At 39.0% G+C, this 22946-nt stretch overlaps 1 protein-coding gene across 2 annotated transcripts in view; it reads left to right on the forward strand.

Moving 5' to 3' along the window:
- Nucleotides 1-22946, forward strand: part of LOC124613073 — a 1160819-nt gene that overhangs the window by 1100157 nt on the left and 37716 nt on the right. For both annotated transcript variants that reach the window (XM_047141658.1, XM_047141657.1), the window contains 2 exons: nucleotides 1486-1597; nucleotides 20323-20511. In XM_047141658.1, coding sequence (XP_046997614.1) covers nucleotides 1486-1597; nucleotides 20323-20455 — 245 coding nt within the window. In that variant the 3' untranslated portion in view covers nucleotides 20456-20511. The remainder of the gene's footprint in view (nucleotides 1-1485; nucleotides 1598-20322; nucleotides 20512-22946) is intronic.

Raw genomic sequence — 22946 nt, forward strand, 5'->3', positions numbered from 1 at the left:
ACAGGATTACAAATTGATGATGAGGAAACTTTGTGTTACCATCATGAGGAGGTATACCTGAATAATTTTACACACCTATCTGGTTCCCTTCACCCCTTTTCCTTCCCCTCCAACCGTCCTGCCTGAAGAAGCAGCCACTGCCTCCAAAAGCTTGCCCATTACAACCATCTTTTATGTGTGTGTTCTGCTGGTGCTTGGTGAGTAGATATCTTAACTATCCAATTAAATAAATTTGTCAATAATGTATTGTTTTGTTATTGTATAAAACTTAAGGATTATAGACTAAGTGAATTTTGAAACCTTAAGTTTTTGGGAAAAGTAAAAAATTTGTTTGAAATAGGAAAATGAGGGCTTTCAAATAAGCTACATCAATCACGAAACAAACAGTTATTAGCAGGAGTGAATTTTGATGTACATGTGATATTCAGATATTGTAAATTTAGAATATTTCTGTAAATAAAGTGATTCTGTATGAACCTGTTACACTGTTGTTATCAGTAATCTGTAACCTATCCTGTGGACAATAAAGTTTGCTGAAATACTGCATGAATAAAATTTTGTCAATTTTGTGTAGGCCCTAATCATGGCATCATTAGATAGTAATAGAAAACAAAAAAAAATATTTATTTAGGAGTAGAACTGTAGCAAATTGAGCTGCTTCATTTTGCTACATCTTGTTGTGTTTCTATCCGAGATACTAAAACCACTTCAATGGAGTGACAATTGACCCAGAGATAGGCAGTTTGAATTTTGATTATGCAATTCATTTTCATGCCCATATCTGATCAGAAATTCAAGCAAAGCAATTAGTACAAAGCTGCCTATCACGTTACTATATGACAATGTTGCAGATTTAAATACTAAACCTCATTTCAGTATCTCAGTGAGTAATTCTTTTGATGATGATTTAATAACTGGATGGAGATGTCTGTCTTAAGTTAGTGGATAGGAACTGCGGAGGGCCTCCAGTTAGTTAGGGAAAGTGAAAAATTAGTCAGCTTAGTGACACCTTCATTCTTGCTTTCAGTCCATTCTCAATTGTAACAATGCACAGACAGCACAGCACTGCACAGACATTCATTACAGTCATCCACATGATACTGGACACTTTGTAACAGACAGAAGAAAGACAACAGTTAACAACTTTCACTAAATCCATGACCGGAACATTCTAGCATTGTCTCTAATACTCATTCCCCACATGTGCACATATGACATTGATTTTTATGTTGACAATAGAATTCCTTAATCAAGTTGCAGAACATGCAACTTTAAATAGTATTTGATTGCTATGTACCTAATAGTGCATAATAAACACTTATGTAAAGAGTGTGTGTGTGTGTGTGTGTGTGTGTGTGTGTGTGTGTGTGTGTGTGTATGTGTGTGTATGTGTGTGTGTGAGTGTGTGTGTGTGTGTGTGTGTGTGTGTGTGTGTGTGTGTGTGTGTGTTTGGTTGATCATCCACACATGACTTGTATGTTGCAGATAATGGAACACGTATCACAGTTCGCACATGTGCCCTGGACAGTGGCACACTCACTACTGACACTGAAATCATCCGCATGTCTCATTGTGGAGGTTTCTACTTCGATGGCGGGTAAGTGCAATTCATCTGACATCAACTCTCTGTGTGAGACTGATATTTGTTATCAATAAGTGTTTTATTCTCAGTTTTGAAGATTCCTGTCACCACACCTTTCCCCCTGGATGGATCTGCATTAAGTGTCATCCCACATGAAAGTGTTCAAACATTTTATGATTCTGTGCCAATTGTGTAAATGACATGGGATGTGGATACCAGCTGTAATATTAGTAATTTTCGCCTCACAAACATTAATATACGCTCAATAGTAAACGCCTGATGGCCTAAAGTTATCGAAAAATTGTAAAGTAAAAGAAATGAACCATCGCATAGCATCGACAGAATCTATTATTCTTTATCTTTACCGTTCTTGCGCGGTGCCAGTAAATCTCTATGTACATGTATCGATTAATGGTGTAAAAAAGAATTCTGTTGTTTCAAGACAAATGAGGCTGTTGGCGCCTCACCTTTTACTGATTGTATTCCATGAGAGGCGGACGCGGACTTGCTGCGTTCCGCAACTGTATTTTATATTTTATGTGAAAATATTTAGTGAATATGCTAATTGTTATTTTTTTCCAATCAGAAAACATGTAGTTTCTTGTAACTGATATCGAACAGACAGCGTCAAGAGGACATTTTGACTGTTATGTATAAAGTATTTAACCACAATGGTCATCTATTGTAATTTAATATGAAAAGGTACGTAGCATTAAAAAAAAAACGTGTGTTAAAGATAAGTGTGCTTATTTTCGTAAATTAACCTTGATGAGTCCATCTCCTTATTTACTTAACTTAATTATTTTGTGTTACTTCATCATCAGAAATTACGATCACGCTGATGGGCCGAACGCAGCATGAGGCAGAAGGAACATTATCGTTTTCCTATTATTTCTGAACCAACTCTTTTTTAATTGTGTAGTGTTGCATTTCTTTTAAAGTCTATAAATCTTCTGGTCCCTTAGTGTTGATCCGGGTATGACTACATCGCGACTATAAAAATGCACAGAAATGATAATGTTTCTTCCGAGCGATCTCAAATATATATATATATATATATATCAATATGCTGCTCTTATTCAGGTATTTAATGGTCAACGTATGTTATTATAATAGTGTAATAAATCCCTGATTCTGTTGCCAAGTGGCCCACCAAAATATTCATTTTTTCGACATTAAAAAAAAAAGTAACAATTCTTTTTATTTTTGTCCCCCCAAGAGCAACGCTACACTTGGCGCCCGAACAGGGACTTGATCAAAAATTCATTTCATGTATGTGTTTAAAAAATTTTCTTTGCTTGTTCTAATAACTGTTTCATTTTTTCATGTGGATGCAATTCAACCGAGAAAGAGAAGTGGGAAACCTTTTAATTAATTCAGAAGAACGATTGATGAAATTACCAAAAAACGCGAGTATCCAGCTGTATCATTATCAAGACAGCCATAGTAAGTCAAATTTTTATACGCAGTAGCCAAGCTTTCGTAGTGACGTAGCATCTTTCGAGTTGATCAGAACGTAAACCTGTCTTTCCTTGCCTTGAAACAGCTTTATTTCAATTTGTCCATAGTCCATTCCTATGTAGTTAAATTCAGTGAAAGTGTACCATTGTTGTCAGTGCATAAAAAAAAATAATTACGATATGGCGGATAACTACGCTCAAAACTGGTAAAACATGTGATATTTCATTTGTTTGTAATTAGTAGGAACCATCTTGTCTTCTTGGCGTACATGAACGTCAGTTGTTACTCAGAGTTAAAATTTCATCTTAGGCCTTCGACCATAGATACTAGTTCGAAGCCTTAGGTCCCAGTAAGCCATAGCACTACGTCACAGACAAACGACTGACGGCAGTGACAAACAATATCTGTAGCATTTTGACGTTTGACAAATAATTCATGAACATGGCTGACGGTAAACAGCGGACACAAACAAAACCAGACGACAGCGGTGATGCGAATGGACCGCACTATCCATTACGATCACGCGCGATAGGTACACGAGCGGAGGCAGAAGCAGCCTCGACCGAAGTTTTAGAAGCTGGTCCTAGTGTGCAAACTATTCCCGCTTTTGAAAAAAATGACTTGGCTGCAATGATCGAAGCAATAATGGAACGCAAGTTCGAAAGTCAAAGACAGAGAGAGGCGCAAAGACAGGAACGTGAAAAGCAGGAAAAATTAGATGAAAAGGCCCGCGAAGAAAAAGAGAAGGCCGAAAGACGGCATAATAAAAATCAGGTCCTTACAAATCTGTGCAACTCAGTAAAAGAAGACATAAATTCAGTAAAAACAGAAATAAATTCGGTAAAAACAGACATAAATTCAGTAAAAACAGATCTGCAAACGGAGATAAATGACCTAAATACACGGTTAAATTCGGTAAAGGCCGAACTAAAGGCAGACATAACAGCTGATTTAAATACCCTGTTGGGTAATGTCCAAAGCCAAATCAGCAGTCAGATCACGATCATGAGGCTAGAAATTGACACACAAGTAGAGTCAAAAATAGAGGATATTTCAAAACGGTTAGATGAAAAAATCGAAGCAGCCAAGGGGGAGATAAATTCAAAAGTGATAGAATATCAAAAACAAGCTGCGACCTTAAAAAAAGATTATACTGCAATCTCTGATGAGGTCAAAGGAGTTAAAACCGCAGTAGACACGATCGAGAATGTTGTTGATGATCTTTCGAAACAGATTGAGACTCTTAATGTAGAGGACCAAATAAAGAATACTGTTAAGGCACATGCTGAAGCATTGTCTGATCACTACCAAGAGTGGATTAAAAACAAAGACGGATTCATAGAAAACAAGGTCAAGAACGAACTCAGGGAAACTGTCAAAAACATGACCTTTGAAATATTGGCAGCCCCTGGAAAAACAGGAGACACGGTGATGTCAGAATTAGGCCAGATAAGACGAGCGTTAGCTCAAGATTTACCTGAATGGCGTCAACAGATAGTTGATGAAGTTCGTACACTAAAATGTCAAGTTGAAAATTCCCCACCTCCCGTGTCAGGAAACTGGAATAATTCACCACGAAGTAATGAACAACAGCAGGTACATTACCGTTCACCATTTGATAACGCTCAAACTCATAGTTCTATAGAAGCACACGTTAACCAGACTACCAGCCCATCCACTTTTGTCAGTTTGATGCAGGAGGAAAGCGTGATCAAACATCGTATTTTTCCGACCTTTCACCCACAGAAAAGAGAAATTCATCCTATAGTGTTCCTCCGAAATTTTTCAGGAATTTTCCCGAGTAGCTGGAGTGACCGCCAGCGAATTCAATTTGTTAGTGGATTTATCGTAGGCGATGCTGCCTTATGGGGAACCGAAATGGTCGACTCTTGTAAAAGTTACAAAGAGTTTGAACAGATGTTTTTAGCTAAATTCTGGAGTTCTGGTGTGCAGCAGCGCCTGAGAAAAGAGGTTTACAACGCCGAAGTGTTTAACAGTAAGCGCGGTAGTTTGAGAAGATATTTTGAAAAGTATTTAGCGAAAATCAAGTTCTGGGATTCGCCGATCACCGCCAAAGACGTTATTATGATTCTAAAAACTAAGCTACCGATTGCGATCAGAGAAAAGTTAGTAAACGTGTCTGAGGACGATACGGACACTTTCCTATCTGTGTTAGACTCGTTAGATCTGATTTACGAGGACGCTAGAGTTGATGTTGGCAACGCCCACTTCAGTGCAGGCGGCCAGCACAATACAGAATACGCAGGCAACAATGGTGGCCGAGCGAAAGCGCGTCACAGCGACAGCCAGTACCAACCCCACAACGGTTTCAAAAATAAACGCACTACGTACTCCAACAGCAAATACAAAAATAAGTACAATAACGGCCAGAGATACAATCCAATATATAATTCGTCACCACCTCAGTACGAAAATACACATTATAGCACACAGCCCCATCAATACGGAAACACGCAACCGATCAACGGTAATTATCAAAACGATCAGTCTTACGATTCAAATCGTCAGTGGAAAAGAAATAAATGGCATAATCAAGGTGGAGACCAATGTACACCTTTCAGTAACGGTTACAATCAACACAAGCCACAGCAAAATACCTTTCAGCCACAAAATATACACTTCACGCAACAAGCGAACGGACCTTCGGGAACTCTGAAGCCTAAACGCCCGCATAATACGCAAATTTATTATGCGCAAGCGAATACGCCAGGACAACAAGATCCGTTTCCAACCGAGTTCGTACCACAAAACCAACACCAGTTCCAGACGGAAGAAACATTAAGAAATATAAATCAGCAGGAAAGTAAGCGTCGAGCGGAAAATTAAAAGCAGCACCTTTGAGCCTCCTAGAGGATGCTGCAGGTTTGAATGGGGGCACCCTGTCCGTTAGTCCACATGAAATTAAAGCAATTAGGTATGACAAAGAGACAAACTTACGGGATGATCTAGTAGCAGACACTGAGACGAAAGACAATGATGACGTATGGGACGAACAAGTTCAAGCTTCCATAAGGGTATCAATTGCCAACATACCTGTAACAGCTATTGTAGATACAGGAGCTAATATAAATGTCTTATCTTTATGTTTATTTAAGCAAATATCCTCTGTATGCAAAGTTTTATCACTTCCAATTCAAGGTTGCACCATATCGGGAGCAATTGGTCCACTAACACAACGTGTAAATCTTCAGACTCAGCTTCAAATCCAGATAGAGTCTATTTCAGTAACGTGCATTTTTCTTATTGTTAAAAACCTATCAGTGACATGTATCCTGAGTATGGAATTCTTGAGGCAGACGAAAGCTAAAATTGACATCGAGTGTGGAATCTGTACTCTAGTAGCGAGCCAGCAACAAGTAACTGTAAATTTGTTAAGAAGTAAGGTGAAGACAAACTTTGGGGTGCTTCAAACAGCAGTACGGCCATGGACTAAAAGACAACAGTACAGTCAGACAGAAGACATGACAGATCTTGAAAGTGTTAATGACGATGAGTATAAAGACCTAATTCCCGGTCAGAATGAATTATACGGTAAAGCTAGTGAGTCCATTGAATTATCCAAACAACAGAAGAATGAGCTTTACAATTTGTTAACAGATTACGTTCAAGTATTTTCTAAGAAACCTGGACTAATAAAAGGCTTTGAATATCGAATGGATGTCCTGCCCCATTCAACCTACTGTAGAACAAGCTATTCCATTCCATATGCGAGACGCGAAGCTGTCAAGTGCGAGATCAAGAAAATGTTACGCTGGAATGTGATAGAAGTATCTCATTCACCTTATTCGAGTCCTTTATTGTCTGTGCTAAAATCAGATGGTAGCGTAAGGCTAGTCCTAGATGCAAGATTAATCAATAAAATTATAGTACCCATGAGAACGAGACCAGAGGCTCTTGAAGAGCATCTGCAGAAGTTTCTTGGAGTTAGTTATTAGTCAGGACTCACTTTAAACCATCCCTGTTGTTAAAGAAGAATCGTAAGTGGCAACACATTTATGAAGGTCCCTTTGTGATAATGAGGAAACCACACATTGGTAGCTATTTGTTATCTGACCCTGCCACGAATAAAATCAAAGGATTGTTCCATCATCAGGATTTAAGAAAATTTTATAACGCCAGGAATTAAGTTAATTTAAGCTGTAAGAAAATTCTAAGGTATTGGAGATCAGGATTAACCAATGGGTAACAAGAACGGAACTGAACTGACTACGGACGTTAGCCGGTGCTAAAAGGAAACCTTATGTATCAAAACAACGTGTCTGGAAAATAAAATACAGAATAAGTTGCAGACAAGTATTTACATGAATAATCTTTATGTAAACAGGAGGACATGTCCTAGAGGCGATTTTCAATTTTAGTTATAAGTTAGTATGTAAGGAAAATGATGTACTCGAGAGGTATTAATTAGCCCCGAGGTACTAAAATGAGGAAAGAGGAAGGAGCGAATAATGCACTTCTCTCGCTAAATAGTAATTTGAGAATGAGCAGGAAGGAGCGAATAATGCACTTCTCTCACTAAATAGTAATATGAAAATGATGATTATATGTGCTTAGTATTAGTAAATGAAATTCAATCGAGGACAAATTAATGGCCTGTTTTAAAAGGAAATACTTAAACGTCCAGACAAAATAGGAAAGTTGTAAGAAAAGATTCGATTCCATGAGGTTATTCCCTATTTTCAAAGGTGACGTAAATAAGGCACCACCTGTTAGCGTAAAACAGTCGGTAGATTTAACTTGTAAATTCCAGCACAGTGCTGTGCCAGCGATAAAATAACATCTCTTTGAAGTGAACAGATACCTAGGATTAAGCATGAACAGATTGATGACGCAGTGTAATTGTTCTAAAAAGGCCTGACGTTAACCTTAAGTAAAAGCGTGATGGAATAAAAAGGAAGTTTGTTGTATAACGCAAAGTAAGATGAGTCCAGACTATAAACAAGCTGAGTCAAAGAAGATATGAGTAACATGGTTTATTATGCCAACTTCACGGTACTATTGAGCATTAGCGATACTGCAAATTCACAAGCTAGCAGCACATATAATAAGGATCTCGCCCAAGCTTCACAGGTAGCGACAGCAGCAAACAACACTCTAGTGAGAGGCTTATATATACAAATGATAATTAATACCCAAATGCGTAATGCATAAACTTGACTTAGTCTAAGAAATGAGCAAAGAGTAGTAAGCAAGCTGCAGCAAGATACATATTAGATATACATGCTTGAAGTGATAGATTTTATTTTAAGTGTGCACTGCAATATTTATTGTTTTCTCTGTGATTATGTGATTATTGAATCCCTTTCCTAAGTGCAAATCCTTTAAGATCCTTGATCCTATCCACTCCTCAGGATCAACTTGTAAAGATGCACGTGTGCTTAGGAAGTGAGGCACTACATATAAAAATGAGTAGGTTCGCGACGCGCATATTGCTTTTGTAATGCGCAAGGTAAATTAAATTTTCGACCTGGTTGAGGAGTAATTTAGATTCTGTCGACGATCCGCGAGTAGGCCCGCTTTTCCCACCTTTCTTTTTTCGACTGTTTGTATTTCTACACGAAACTCAGAGGCGGAATTGCTATTTTCAAATCTGTCCTCGAACTTTCTTTAAAGACAAGCACATACGAGAAAAACTTTTGACACTAAATAAGACGAGCACTAAAAAAAAAAAAAAAAAAAAAAAAAAAAGTATTGGTCCTACAAAATGAATAAGCAAGCGTGATAAAGATTACTATGAATGAAATTAATTTGTAAAGGAGATTGGAATGGATTCGGTCAAAGAAAAAGGACTCATAATAGCCTACCTGTGACCGTAGGCTTAAATAAAAAAAAAGACTAATTAAGAAACAATTGTTTTGATTCAAAGTAGTCAATTAGATTATTTATCGATTTAAATGAACTCTTGTAAATATTAGTATGTAAATCAACTTGTAAACACCGTGTGATGTTATGACGCGAGAATTTCTTTTAATACACCGTTCACGCAGACGCTCACCACAGTGCAAGTGAAGTTTTAAAGTTCGACGATTGTCAGTGGCAGTATTCTACTGCACCATATGTGTGAACAATTTCGTTGATGTGTGCAGTGTGTAATAATCAGTGTCATTCCACACATGCAGTTGCAGCGGTAGCTACCACTTACCTGTGAATCCGTAACTGGATAGTGGACAGGAAGTGATGTGAGGCAGTTTCGGTGGCAGAAGCTCCCTCCAGCAATCTAAAAAGCACAAAGCCACGATCCGCCGAACAAAAGCGACGCACGGCACCTCAAGCGCGAAATCAACGCTCTGCAAGAAAGCTCCGGTCACGTGCGCGCGCACAGACTGAATTTCAAGATTGCTCGCAACAGTGGAGGCGGACAGCCACCACGTGACGAAATAATGTAAACGTTCAACCGACAACACAGTTGCTGTGCGCTACATTCTGTAGCAAAAACATTCACACCCAGTACTGAAAACATTTTGTATGTATCATAAACCTTCCGAGAGACTCTAAAATAGAGAAGTTAACGTAATTATTATAATGACTGATTGTACACAGAGACAAGTCACAAGGTCACCTCTGAACACTGTTGAAATGTAAACTTTGACGAGAGGTCACGATACGAATGAAAATAAGCACACGAAAATACGTCAAAGGATCCGATCCTTCCTATATCCCATCCCACATGTATATAAAATTAGTTTTGTAAGCTATTCTAATATAAGATATTTTATCTGTTTCATATGGGAAATAATTCGGAGAGCCACACTCGAGCCCTGAAAGTGAAAGATATGGACTTCCTTGTCGAAGCCATCACCAGTGGCCGCTCTACAATCAAAGTCTATCATAAATAGTGTATGTGCGACGAAAATAAATGTATAATTAAGTGCGACGACGGACAAGGCAATCAATCGACAAGACGATGACAATGTAATGAATACTGTCAAAACAGAAAGTTGTGTACCAGTTGTGATAGTCAAATTACTTTTGCAACGCTGAAAAATGAAGTGTGACTCTATTTCCTTATAAATTTTGTAAATATGTGTACTTATAGCCTTAATTTTAAGAATCATCAAGATAGAATGAATCCATACAAACACTGATAGAAACACAGAACAAATTCACAATGATCCACCGTCAGTAATTACAAATTGAAACGTTAATTCTTTTATTATGGAATGAATATAAAATGAAACTTTTAATAACCTGTATGTTACACTCGAAAATTACAAATATTCCAATGTGCATGAGGATGAAAGTAATACCTTCGGTATTCCTTCCCTCCTCATGGGAGGCAGTGTAATATTAGTAATTTTCGCCTCACAAACATTAATATACGCTCAATAGTAAACGCCTGATGGCCTAAAGTTATCGAAAAATTGTAAAGTAAAAGAAATGAACCATCGCATAGCATCGACAGAATCTATTATTCTTTATCTTTACCGTTCTTGCGCGGTGCCAGTAAATCTCTATGTACATGTATCGATTAATGGTGTAAAAAAGAATTCTGTTGTTTCAAGACAAATGAGGCTGTTGGCGCCTCACCTTTTACTGATTGTATTCCATGAGAGGCGGACGCGGACTTGCTGCGTTCCGCAACTGTATTTTATATTTTATGTGAAAATATTTAGTGAATATGCTAATTGTTATTTTTTTCCAATCAGAAAACATGTAGTTTCTTGTAACTGATATCGAACAGACAGCGTCAAGAGGACATTTTGACTGTTATGTATAAAGTATTTAACCACAATGGTCATCTATTGTAATTTAATATGAAAAGGTACGTAGCATTAAAAAAAAAACGTGTGTTAAAGATAAGTGTGCTTATTTTCGTAAATTAACCTTGATGAGTCCATCTCCTTATTTACTTAACTTAATTATTTTGTGTTACTTCATCATCAGAAATTACGATCACGCTGATGGGCCGAACGCAGCATGAGGCAGAAGGAACATTATCGTTTTCCTATTATTTCTGAACCAATTTTTTTTTAATTGTGTAGTGTTGCATTTCTTTTAAAGTCTATAAATCTTCTGGTCCCTTAGTGTTGATCCGGGTATGACTACATCGCGACTATAAAAATGCACAGAAATGATAATGTTTCTTCCGAGCGATCTCAAATATATATATATATATATATATCAATATGCTGCTCTTATTCAGGTATTTAATGGTCAACGTATGTTATTATAATAGTGTAATAAATCCCTGATTCTGTTGCCAAGTGGCCCACCAAAATATTCATTTTTTCGACATTAAAAAAAAAAGTAACAATTCTTTTTATTTTTGTCCCCCCAAGAGCAACGCTACACAGCCCAGTATTCGTCTAGTTGGATGTGGGAAACTGCCTAAGAATGACATTCAGGGTGCCCAGAACACCAGCCAGCAGATTCTACATGGGGCCACTGTGCCTTCTAATATTTTTCTTAATTTTGTTTTCAATTTGTGGATGTAGTAACCAAGTAACACAAATATGGCTCCATTCATAACCTACAAACAATAAAAGAAATAAGCATCTCATGACTTCATTTATCACAAGACACAGAACAACACCTCTCCGTCATGTGAAGTGGGCACCCAGGAGATAGAGGAGATGCTGGCATCTGTTGAGAGACACATCCATCAGATCTGTAGTGGCAGTAGATGGTGCTGACAGCAAGGGTGGGACAATATGCTGGGCGGGCACAGGCACTGGAGCATAGAGTCAGAACGTGCGGGGACATGCTCATGCCTAAAGGCAGAGTGGGTCCATGCAGTGCCCAACAACAGTGCTGGAGAGTAGGGTGCCACCAACATCTCTGCATTGCCAAAGCAGGCAGGTCCCAGTGTGCAGGACACAGTACTGTTCCCACCAGTGATGACAGCTGAGGCAGTGATGGCAAGTGGGCTAGCAGAGCTGGCCCAATCAGAACAGCAGACTGTGGCAATGGACCCTAGTCCGGAGACAGATCTGTGCGCAGTGCCAGGAAGCTGGAACCTCAGGGCACCATGCAGAAGGGGGGGGGCTGCTTTTACAACAAGTGACAATAGGCTCAAGGTGGAGGGTGACGGGCTTGGCTATGGTGAAGGGGGTCGCACCTGCAAACTGATAGCTTCCCACGGTGAGTGGGGACACATGTGATCAAACTGGCATGCCATCAGTCTGTCAGCCATATGGACATCACAGTGATGGTGTCCCTGGTGACAGACAAAAGTGGCTGGTATCCAGTTGGGCTGGCAACTAAACCCTCATGCTTACACCAGCAATCCCGATGCGAAGAGCTCTGACAAACACAACTACAGCAGGTGCGACACAGGCCACAGAAGGTGGAGGAGCTTGTTGTTTGCCAGCTGTGAAGCAACTCTACCAGGCTCCACTTTCCCATAAATGTGAGGTGATAGATGCTCAGAAACTGGAGAATGGCATCATAAGGTGAAGAATCCACAATAAGCTTTTTCACTTGTAAACTGAACTAGTCATTCTGCCTCACGATGTGATTGAGGGTAGAATGGCAGAGCTGTAACATGATGAATGATGGGAATAAAACAATTGAAAGGTGTGAGAAATGAACTGGAGCCCATTCTCAGAAACTAGGGTACAAGGCAATCCCTCAATAGAAGAAACCCTCGAAAGTGTACAAATTGTGACATCAGACAATATCAACACACACCAGAGAATGTAAGGAAACTGGGAAAATGCATCCACAATCAAGGGCCAATAAGAATTCAAAAAGGGACCCACAAAGTCTACTCAAATGCATTCCCATGGCTGGTGGGGAGCAGGCCAGGGGGACAGGGGTGCTCTGGGAGTTGCCTGTTGTTGACAACACTGGTCAGTAGCTGCAACAAAATGGGAAATTTCGCCATCAATCTCTGGCCAAAAAACATGTCTTCTAGCTAATAATTTAGTGTTCAAAACTCCCCAATGGGCCGGGTAGCGCAGGTGTAAAACCTTGCGCTGTGATGCAGTGGAAGTGACTACTTTGAAAGAGATGTCCTCAGTGGACAAGAGCAAAACACTGTCAAAAACAGAGAGGCAATAACATTAGGAAGAAAGTTGCACAGGGGTCCAAAGCCCGACCCAGTAATTTATCTAGCCAGCTCTGTTGAACAAACCAAACCACCTGATGGAGAACTGGATTGGCAGCTGCCATGCAGGAGATCATAACTGGGAAACCCACATCCATGGCCTGCATTCCAATATCAAAATGGAAGTACAGAAATTCTTCACAATCAAAGTCAGTATCAGGACCCACAGGAAGGCTGGACAAGGCGTCTGCAGTGGTGTGTTTAGGCTTAGGTCAAAAATGGATTTCGTAATTGTAGTGAGCAAGAGCAGTGCCTAGCAATGTGGATGCTGTACTGCCTTGTCAGGCAGGAAGTGTGAGGGTCAAACAAGGAAACCAAGGGTTTATTGTCAGTAATAAGGTGAAACTTGGAGCCATACAAAGAAACATGAAATTTTTGGAGACCATAGACTATGACAAGAGCCCATGTGAGAGTAATGCTGCTGGGCTGGAGTGAGAGATTTCGAGGCAAAGGCAACAGGTCATTCAGAGATTGTGCCAAGGAAGTATTGTGAAGCATCAGTCACCAAAACTACGTGCTGCTCTGAAGAGAAAGTAGCTAAATAAGGGGCTTAGAGTAGTTTGGAATTCAATATTGGAGAAGCACATTAGCAGAAAGGTACATTCTTGCGTAACACGGCATGCAATGTGTGGGCCAATGTGGCTGCCCTCAGTAGGAATTTATAGTAGTAGGCTATCTTCCCTAGGAAGGCATCAAGCTCCTTTGTGGATGAGGGGGAGGCATATACATAACAACAGAGATGTGGTCTGGCAGTTGGTGAGCCCCATCCTGCAAGACCTTGAACTGCAAATAAATAATAGAAGTTCGGAAAAACTGATTTTGTGAAATTATACCATAAGCCTGCAGACTGAAGATAGAAAACAAAGTGGACAATTTTTTCAAATGATCCGACATGGAAGAGCCCATGACAACAGTATCATTTCAGATAATTAATGCAACCCATGACAGGTATAGTCAGTTGCTCTAAAAAATCACTGGAAAATAGCAAGGGACGCTAGCCACACCAAAAGGAGGGTGCAAATATTGATAGAGCCAAAAAGGAGTATTCAAAACCAGAATTTGCTGAGACTCTTTGTCCACAGGAACCTGAAGATATGCTTCAGACAAATCAATTTTAGAGAAATTCTGGTCACCCAATACTTTTGACAACAGTATCTCCTGGTGTAGTAGAGAATACATATCCATAATCAACTGTGTGTTGACAGTAGTACTGAAGTCAACAGAGAGGCAAAGTTTCCCAGGCAGCTTCTGAACTACAACCAGTGGAGAGGGCCATTCACTAGTCATAACCCCTGTAGATTGAAGTCTGTAAAATTCTGCTTTCACTTGATCTTTCAGGGTGACAGGAACAGGACACACAAGACAAAAATTAGCCCAAGCTGTGGATTTCAAAGAAGTATGACCAGAAAAATTAGTAGCACACCCTATAACCTCCAAAAAGAAGTCCAAAATCTCCTCACACAGTGTTTCCAATTGAGAATATGGTACCTCATTGGATGCAAGGTGAACTGCATCTGTGATAGAAAATCCAAATGCCAAAATATGTCCATCTGAACAAATTCTCAACACTGGCATCAGCATCCACCAAAAATGTAGCGGAACAAAGCACTGACTTTTAACAGGCAGATACCATAAATTGTCCCAACTGCACAATGTTCTGTTTGTTATAACTGGCCAGATTCTACATGACCAGGATCAATGACAGAAAGCTGAAATTCACATAGGTTTGAGAATTCAATAATGTCACTGCAGAACCTGTGTCAACCTGCAGCCAGATCACTTGGCGAAAAACACTTAACTCGATAAAAACTTGGGAAAAGTCACAAGCATTAGTGTTGCACAGTTTATGTCCATGTCCATATCATGAGAAACATTTGGTGACGACATAGGCGATGTGGCCTTTCTTGTGGCAAGCATTACAAGTAGTCCAGCACTTAGGGCACATCAAATGTTCATGCTGGACTAAACAGAAAGGATGAGACAGAAACAAAGAACACTGATACTGATGCTGTGGCAGTTGTGGCTGCTTGGGCGGGCCTCGGTCTGCCCGGAGATGGATCTGCATGTTCACCACTGCCGCTAACACTTCCCCATGCAAGGTATCTGTTGTCCTAGTGGATACATCTTGTGACACTACTGCTAAAGATTGTGCTATTTACAAAACTTCTGCGAATTGGGGGTTTTCACAGAGTAAAGCCTTCCACTGCACGACCTTGTCCAGAGCTAAGCCGTCGGCAGCTGATTCAGGCACACACACACAGTGACACCATGTTTGGCACACTCACACTCACACACACTAGTAGCAGGATCAACAGTGGAGTCTACCAGTTTGCTCTTTTCTGTCTGGAGGAATCATGTTGAAGATCCTTACACCAGAAGAAAGATCTCCACTTTGATCCCTAGACAAAAAGGCAATTCCTACTGGAAAAATACTTTGTTTCTTGTAGTTTGGTTGGAAAACATCACCTAGAGGTGCCTCAGAAATACTGATAAATAATAATTCATATAACAAGGTACTGGAAGTAATTTCAGATGAGGTGTGTACAACTGTCTAAATTGCCAAGAAAGGAAAGACATCTGGAGATTATGGTGTTTCAGGAGAAATTTTTGTAGCTGGATTGGAAAAATTACTTATGAAATGTCTACAAAAGAAGACTGTTCAACAAAACTGTCATTCTATTCTCAAGAACGAGGACAGACAAGTCAACAAAAGCTCTAAGTTCTCAGATTCCTCTCCAAAATGTGCAAGGTACTCGCTAAAATTATCAATAACTGCATAGAAAAACATTATATAGGGTGATTTTTTCCACTGTACACAAACTCTAGGGATTTATCAGTGACAGAATATGGAACAAACAAGGTCAGATGAACTTATGTCTAGAAATGCATGGTTTCCATGCTAGAGACCATTTATTCTGTCATACTTTGCTACAGAGTCAGCAGTCTAATAATCATTGTACCATGCAGCCACAGTTACAGTACATGCTGAAAATGGCTTTCAAGTGCCTCAACACATCCGTGTACATGCTGTAGCTGTTCTCTGATCAACACTCAGCAGTCGATTCACAGCAAGGGAAGTGAAATGGCGTTCAGAATAAAGACACTTTGACTGTGCAATTTTATCAGTAAACTGTTGAAGTACTTATAGTAAAATTCCCAAATTTACTGCCCTCCAGGAAAGTTATCATGCTCAAATCACATCAGCCAGGCTAGATCTGAACAGTGTCAAAGGCAGCATTAATAAGCTGCTACAGTGTCTCCACATCTGGAATGGGCTCAGTATACATGATATTTTTGAAATAGCCTCATAACCAGAAATCACACAGGTTGAGATCCTGTGAATGAGCAGGCCATTCAACTGGACTCTCTTGTATGATCTGTCAACCAGGGAAGAGATGATTGAGATGTGGTTTGGAGCCGAGTGGCGGGTCTCAATCAAAGGCTTTGTCACTTCTGTGACAGTCTTAGCTGTAGATTTCTGGACCTGCATTACCATGTTGGAATTTGTAGAACTCCCCTTGATAGGTCAGGGATGCGCTACACAAAGGAAACAGCTACTCAGGTAACAGAGTACTTGTGGGGTGCACATGAGGGTTTTTTAGGCTAGGCGGTAGTTAGAGGTGCTCTGATGAACACTCAGCAGTCGATTCACAGTAAGGGAAGTGCAATGGCATTCAGAATAAATACACTCTGACAGTGCAATTTTATTAGTAAACTGTCAAAGTATTTGTAGTAAAATTCCCAAATTTACTACCCTCCAGGCAAGTTATCATACTCAAATTATTCTTGGGACAGAGCTGTCTGAAACCCGAAGTGGATAGCTCTGAGATATTTACTGAGTCATGGAATGTATATCAGAAAGACACACTAGAGGCAATTGAAAGGGGAGTTTTCCTTGCAGTTGACAAAAATATTGTTTCTATTGAGGTTGATGATGAGTGTGACAGTGAAGTCACGTGTAACAGGTGTAGGTGAAACTAAGTTAATTATTGGATGTTTTCACCAGCCACCTAATAAACAAGGGAGCCACATCACTGACTTTTTGCAATGGTTAGTGCTGTTTCCATGAGACATCACTCTTTCTTCCCCCTACTTCAGAAAATCCATAGGCTGGAAATGAAGTAGGCTCCACATGTTGTCTAAGTCCATGCTGTCACTGAATAAATTACAGAAAGTACAAAATACATTTCCTGTAGATTCAGAACACAACAGCCACTATCTTTCATTGTGGTCTCCATTTAGTAGTTTTCTATTGAACAGTGTTTTGGATGTGTATCTTTTTTTGATATGTAGGCACATTCAGATTTATTTTGATTGTGTAAATTGTTCTTAAAATAGTCTAAGCCTTTTGCTAAACAAAGTTCCGCAACTTTTTTTTCCATTTTGCAGCATCTTTCTCCAATGTTGGGGACTTCACCAATTCACAGTCGGTACTGTTAGTGGATTCAGTTCTATTATTACCTAGTTCAACATTCACATTCATCACTGTGTCACTTACAAAATACTGTTCCACAACAATTTCGGGTTCACTGTATCTTGTCAAACACTTCATAGAAGAAGAAAGCATAGGTGCAGCAGGTTCTGGTTCAGTACAAATTTCACTTACGTTACTAATGGAGTAATATTTCTTTGTGAAGTCAGTCTTGGCTATTTCTTCACAAATTTAGCTTCTTGTTTCTGTGCTTTTGTTTTTCTGGCACTGCTGGAAAACTCTCTCACATGATGAGTCCATTTCAGGTTCTGAAAACCAGACATAAAACTCAAATATGAGTTACACACTAACTGATTAGAATAAGCAATGTCACCCCTTGCACTAACAACAGCAAATCTGCAAATATGAGGTCTGTTCAAAAAATTCTGGAACTTTGTCCGCAAAATTTTTCTATGCTTTTACTTTTTACTTATTGTGCATGGTCTGCTTTGGAATACTCTACTCCACAATTGATACACTCCCAATGCCATTCCCACTTCTGGAAGCAGTCTTGTTATACCTCTTGCTGGATTGTGTGAATTTTCTTTTATCTCATCGGTTGTTGCAAATCTTCATCCTTTCAATGAGTTTTTCAACTTTGGAAATAAAAAACGCCTGCAGAGCTCAGGTCTGGGAGGTACAGAGGCTGAGGCAGCACAGTAACTTTATATTTTGTGCAATAGTTACCCACCAACAGGGATGAGAGTGCAGGTGCATTATCATGATGCAAGAGCCATTAATTGTCTTGCCATATTTCAGGCCATTTTCTTCTGTCATTTTCTCAAAGGCATCCTAACACATTTTGATAGTACCATTGACTGACAGTTTATCCCTGTGGCATGAATTTATGAAGAACTAATCTGTAAAAGTCAAAGATAACTATCAGCATGTCTTTGACACTTGACCTGACCAGGTGAGCATTTTTTGGTCTTGTAGAACCTTTCCTGACTCATTGTGAAGACTGAACCTTGGTCTCAACATCATAATCATACACCCACATCCTATCACCAGTTATGATTCTCTTACAGAACATCTTGTTCTCATTTGTATGCTCTAAAAGCTCTTCACAGATTTTTTGGTCTTGACTCATGAGCCACAGGATAAACTTTGTGGCAATGTGACACATTCCAAGATGCCACATCAGGATTTCATGACATCATCCATCTGAAATGTTACATTCTTCTGCAACCTCTCAGATATTCAGTTTTTGACTGGCACACACAATTTCGTTGACATTTCTGACATGAGCATTGTCAGTAGACGTTGGAGGGTATCCTGAACAAGGGTCACCTTTAACTTCATCTGGCCGTTTTTAAACCATGTAAACCACTTGTAACATTGAGTATGGCTTAACACTCATCCCCATAGACCCCCTGCATCATTTGGTGTGTCCCTGGAAAGGTTTTCTTGAGTTTCACACTAAATTTAATGCAGACATTTTGCTCCTATAACTGTGCCATTTTGAAATTTGCGAACTGTGTGAGACAGCAATCTACTCAAACAGCACTGAACAAAAGCTAAAATAAATACAACAATGAAAGTTCAGGCAGTTATACATTAAACAGTTGTGTGTAGGGATACCAGCCACACTTCACTCCAACACACTACTGGCGTGAAATTGTGAATCTTCTGGAATTTTCTGAACAGACCTCATATAATGCACATTACAACAGTCCAAACAATACTGCCACATGAATTAACAGTTCAGCTCTAAAACAATTAACAAGTGATAACAACAGTGAACAGAAGAAGGAGGAGGGGAGTGGAGAATGTATCTCAGAGTGCACAAAAGTGTTCGAAGTAACCCGCCTATTGTTGTGGTCAAAACTTCTACCCAGCTCCATGCATACAGAGTTTATAAATAGTTGGAACTTGTCATGAAAGGAATACATCCTACTGCACAACTACACAGTGGCAATTTTTTGCTGTATTGGGGCTAGGTATTCAGTAACTACACAAGACTGCAGAACACTTCAGTTCAACAAGAAAATATAAACCACAATTATCATGCATTATATTCAATCTTCTTTTTTGAAACTGATTTATGATAATTTATTAAGATAGTGGATATAATAAAGGAAGAAATTTGTTTCATATTTTTGGTCATATTTTATCCAATGATGATGACTGTATCGTGAATGGTTCTTCTTAGACAGCCAGTTAAGAACTCAGTCAGAGTGGAGACCCTCTGTTCACCTGGAGGCTGGGGTCTAGAGCTCTGATAAGCACTAACTTACTCTGGCCCTATTTATCAGCCTACAGCTCTACTTATAACAGTGATAAATTTTAATTTTCTGAAAAACATAAAGACCCCAGTGAGCAGAGTATTAACAGTTATTCAGTATAACTGATGAATCAGCACCTTTTTGTAAGTAGCTATTTCCCATTAACATAATTATATTCATTCCTTCTTGTTTAACAACAAAAGTAGACTGCTGTATAGTTGCTATTACAATGTACTCAATCAGTTTCTGGTACCCAATGTCTTGATTAGACATATCCTTATTTACATGGCTTAATGAAATCACTGTGCACCAACCCCAGTAACTGCTTCCTCATAATAACAGGAAATGTTACACCTGTTAATAAACAGCGGAATACTAAATCATTAGATGAACTTCAGAAGAATTTGTTTGCACCACTGGTGGCACTTGATTTTAAAATATTGACAAAAATTCAAAAAATTATTGTTGACTGTTTGAATTAATGAATAAACAAAGTGTATCCATTGTGTTTCAGCTACGTCCGTGGTTGCCTTCAGAGCTGTGATGATGCTGATGCTTGTAATGTGGCACCAGTGGCAATGACCTCATTGCCTATAGTGCTTATGGTTTCATCCATTCTTACATTCATCATCACGACTTTCAGATAATAGTGAGCCCTCACCAGTACACCAACACATCAGTTGGAACTACTATCTTCCAAAAGGTAAGTATTTTTTTTTTTTTTTTTGTTTAAATCTTAGGATGGCGCAATGTTGTTTCATTGAAACTACAGAGTTATACATATATTTCTGAGACAAGGGCATCATACATATCTACTCAGAAACCATGTCATGATTGAACTCTTGTGGAGAAATCTGGGCATTGATATACTTGAATTAGTGTGGCACATTGATAAACATGGACTCTCAGAAGCGAGCATCCAAATCGAAATTTTGCTGTAGCTTTCACGCTTTAACTCTTCCAGGAGCCATTATCAATGAAGTTGTCATTGAGATAAGTCTAATGGCAACACCTAGAACTTTAAGAAACATAAAACAGCTGACAGATGGAATATCAGTTGTACACATATGTACAACAAGTTTATTAGCTATATATATTTCAGATTGTTGCTGTGGTCTTCATTCCAAAGATACAGCTCTCCAAGCTAGTAAATCCTGTGCAAGTCTCTTCACCCCTGAGTAAATACTGCAACTTATATCCCTTTGAACTTTCCCCCTAAAGTCAAGACTTGAACTTCCTCTGCAGTTTTTACTATCTCACTCCCTGGTCACGCTTGTCTTGTAAATAAATACCTTCTTTTAATCAAATTGTGCCATAAAAATCTATTCTTTCCAACTAAGTTTAGTACCTCGTCATTCTTTCTACATTAACATCTGTATTCTGCAAATCACTGTGAAGTGCATGGCAAGGTTACACTCTGTTGTACCAGTAATTAGGGCTTTTCTCCATTCCATTCATGCATGGGGCAAAGGATGAATAACTGTTTAAATGCTTCTATGTATGGTGCAATGAATCTAATAGTGACCTCACGATCCCTACAGAAATGATACTTAGGGGGTTGTAGTATACTGTTAGAGTCATCATTTAAATCCATTTCTTGAAACTTTGTAAGTGAGCTTTCCTGTAATAATTTAAATCTATCTTCAAAAGTCTGCCAGTTCAGTTTCTTCAGCAATTCCATAACACTTCCCCACAGATTAACTGATGTGAAGACATCACACACTTGTCATTCCAGCAATATTGAGGATATTCAGCCCAGTTGTCAATTGTGTGATTCTTGCCACATGTTTGGGACAACATTATCCTATTTTCAAGTGCCAAAAGTAAGGAAACCATATAAAACAGTCCTCCTTATACCAACAGACATGTAAGGATAACAGACTGTTGAGTTATAACCTATTTTTTTTAAAGAAATTTATGCCTTTGAGTCTCATCACAACTTAAAAAGAAGGCATACACATGTATTGTCAACTCAAACTACAAAACATAAAAAATAAAACATCAAGCTGGTGCATCCATCATTCCCGAGCTACAGTTGCAAACTGAAAGCAGCTGCCATCACCTGACAGTGATGATATTTACTTAAAGCCTAATGCTTGGTACCAACAATACTAATGTCTGTCATAAAATCTTTTAGAGCTGCCTGTCTGGTCCTAGCCCATTCTAACTTAAAACTATCTACATTCTGCAATCTGAACTGAAATAGCAGTGAAAATTTCAGGGCACACTTTAGCGATATCCTTCTTAAGGAGCATCCACCAGCATGTTTTACCTAGTGACATAGGAGGACTGTTTTATCTGGTTTCCTCATTTTTAGCATCTACCTCTATCTACATCTACATCTATACTCTGCAAACCACCATGAGGTGCATGGCAGAGGGTACACCCCATTGTACCAGTTATTAGGGTTTCTTCCTGTTCCATTCACGTATGGATCATGGGGAGAATGATTGTTTGAATGCCTCTGTGCTTGTAGTAATTATCCTAAGTTTATCCCCATGATCCCTGTGTAGGCAATGTATAGAGGGTTATAGAATATTCCTAGAGTTCTTTAAACTATGTTAACAGACTTTCTTTGGATAGTTTATGCTTGTCTTCCAGAGTCTTCCAGTATCTCTGTGACACTTTCCCATGGATTAAAGAAACCTGTGATCACTTGTGCTGCCCTTTTCTGTATATGTTGAATATCTGCTGTTAGTCCTATCTGCTATGGGTACCACAAACTTGAGTATTATTCTAGAACTGGTCACACAAGTGATTTGTAAGTAATCTCCTGTGTACCCTGATTGCACTTCCCCAGTATTCTACCAATGAACTGAAGTCTATCATCTGCTTTACCCACAACAAACCTATGTGATCATTCCATTCATATCCCTACAAAGTGTTACACGCAGGTATTTGTATGAGTTGGCCAATTCCAACAATGACTCATTGATATTATAGTCATAGGATACTATGTTTTTCATTTTGTGAATTGCAAAATTTTACATTTCTGAACAATTAGAATAAGTTGCCAACCTCTGCACCACATTGAAATCTTATGAAGATCTAACTGAATATTTATGCAGCTTCTTTTATATAGTACTTTGTTATAGATAAATGCCTCATCTCAGAAAAGCCTTATTTTACTGTTAATAT

Source organism: Schistocerca americana, chromosome 4, assembly GCF_021461395.2.
Source record: "Schistocerca americana isolate TAMUIC-IGC-003095 chromosome 4, iqSchAmer2.1, whole genome shotgun sequence".
NCBI classification, from domain to species: domain Eukaryota; kingdom Metazoa; phylum Arthropoda; class Insecta; order Orthoptera; family Acrididae; genus Schistocerca; species Schistocerca americana.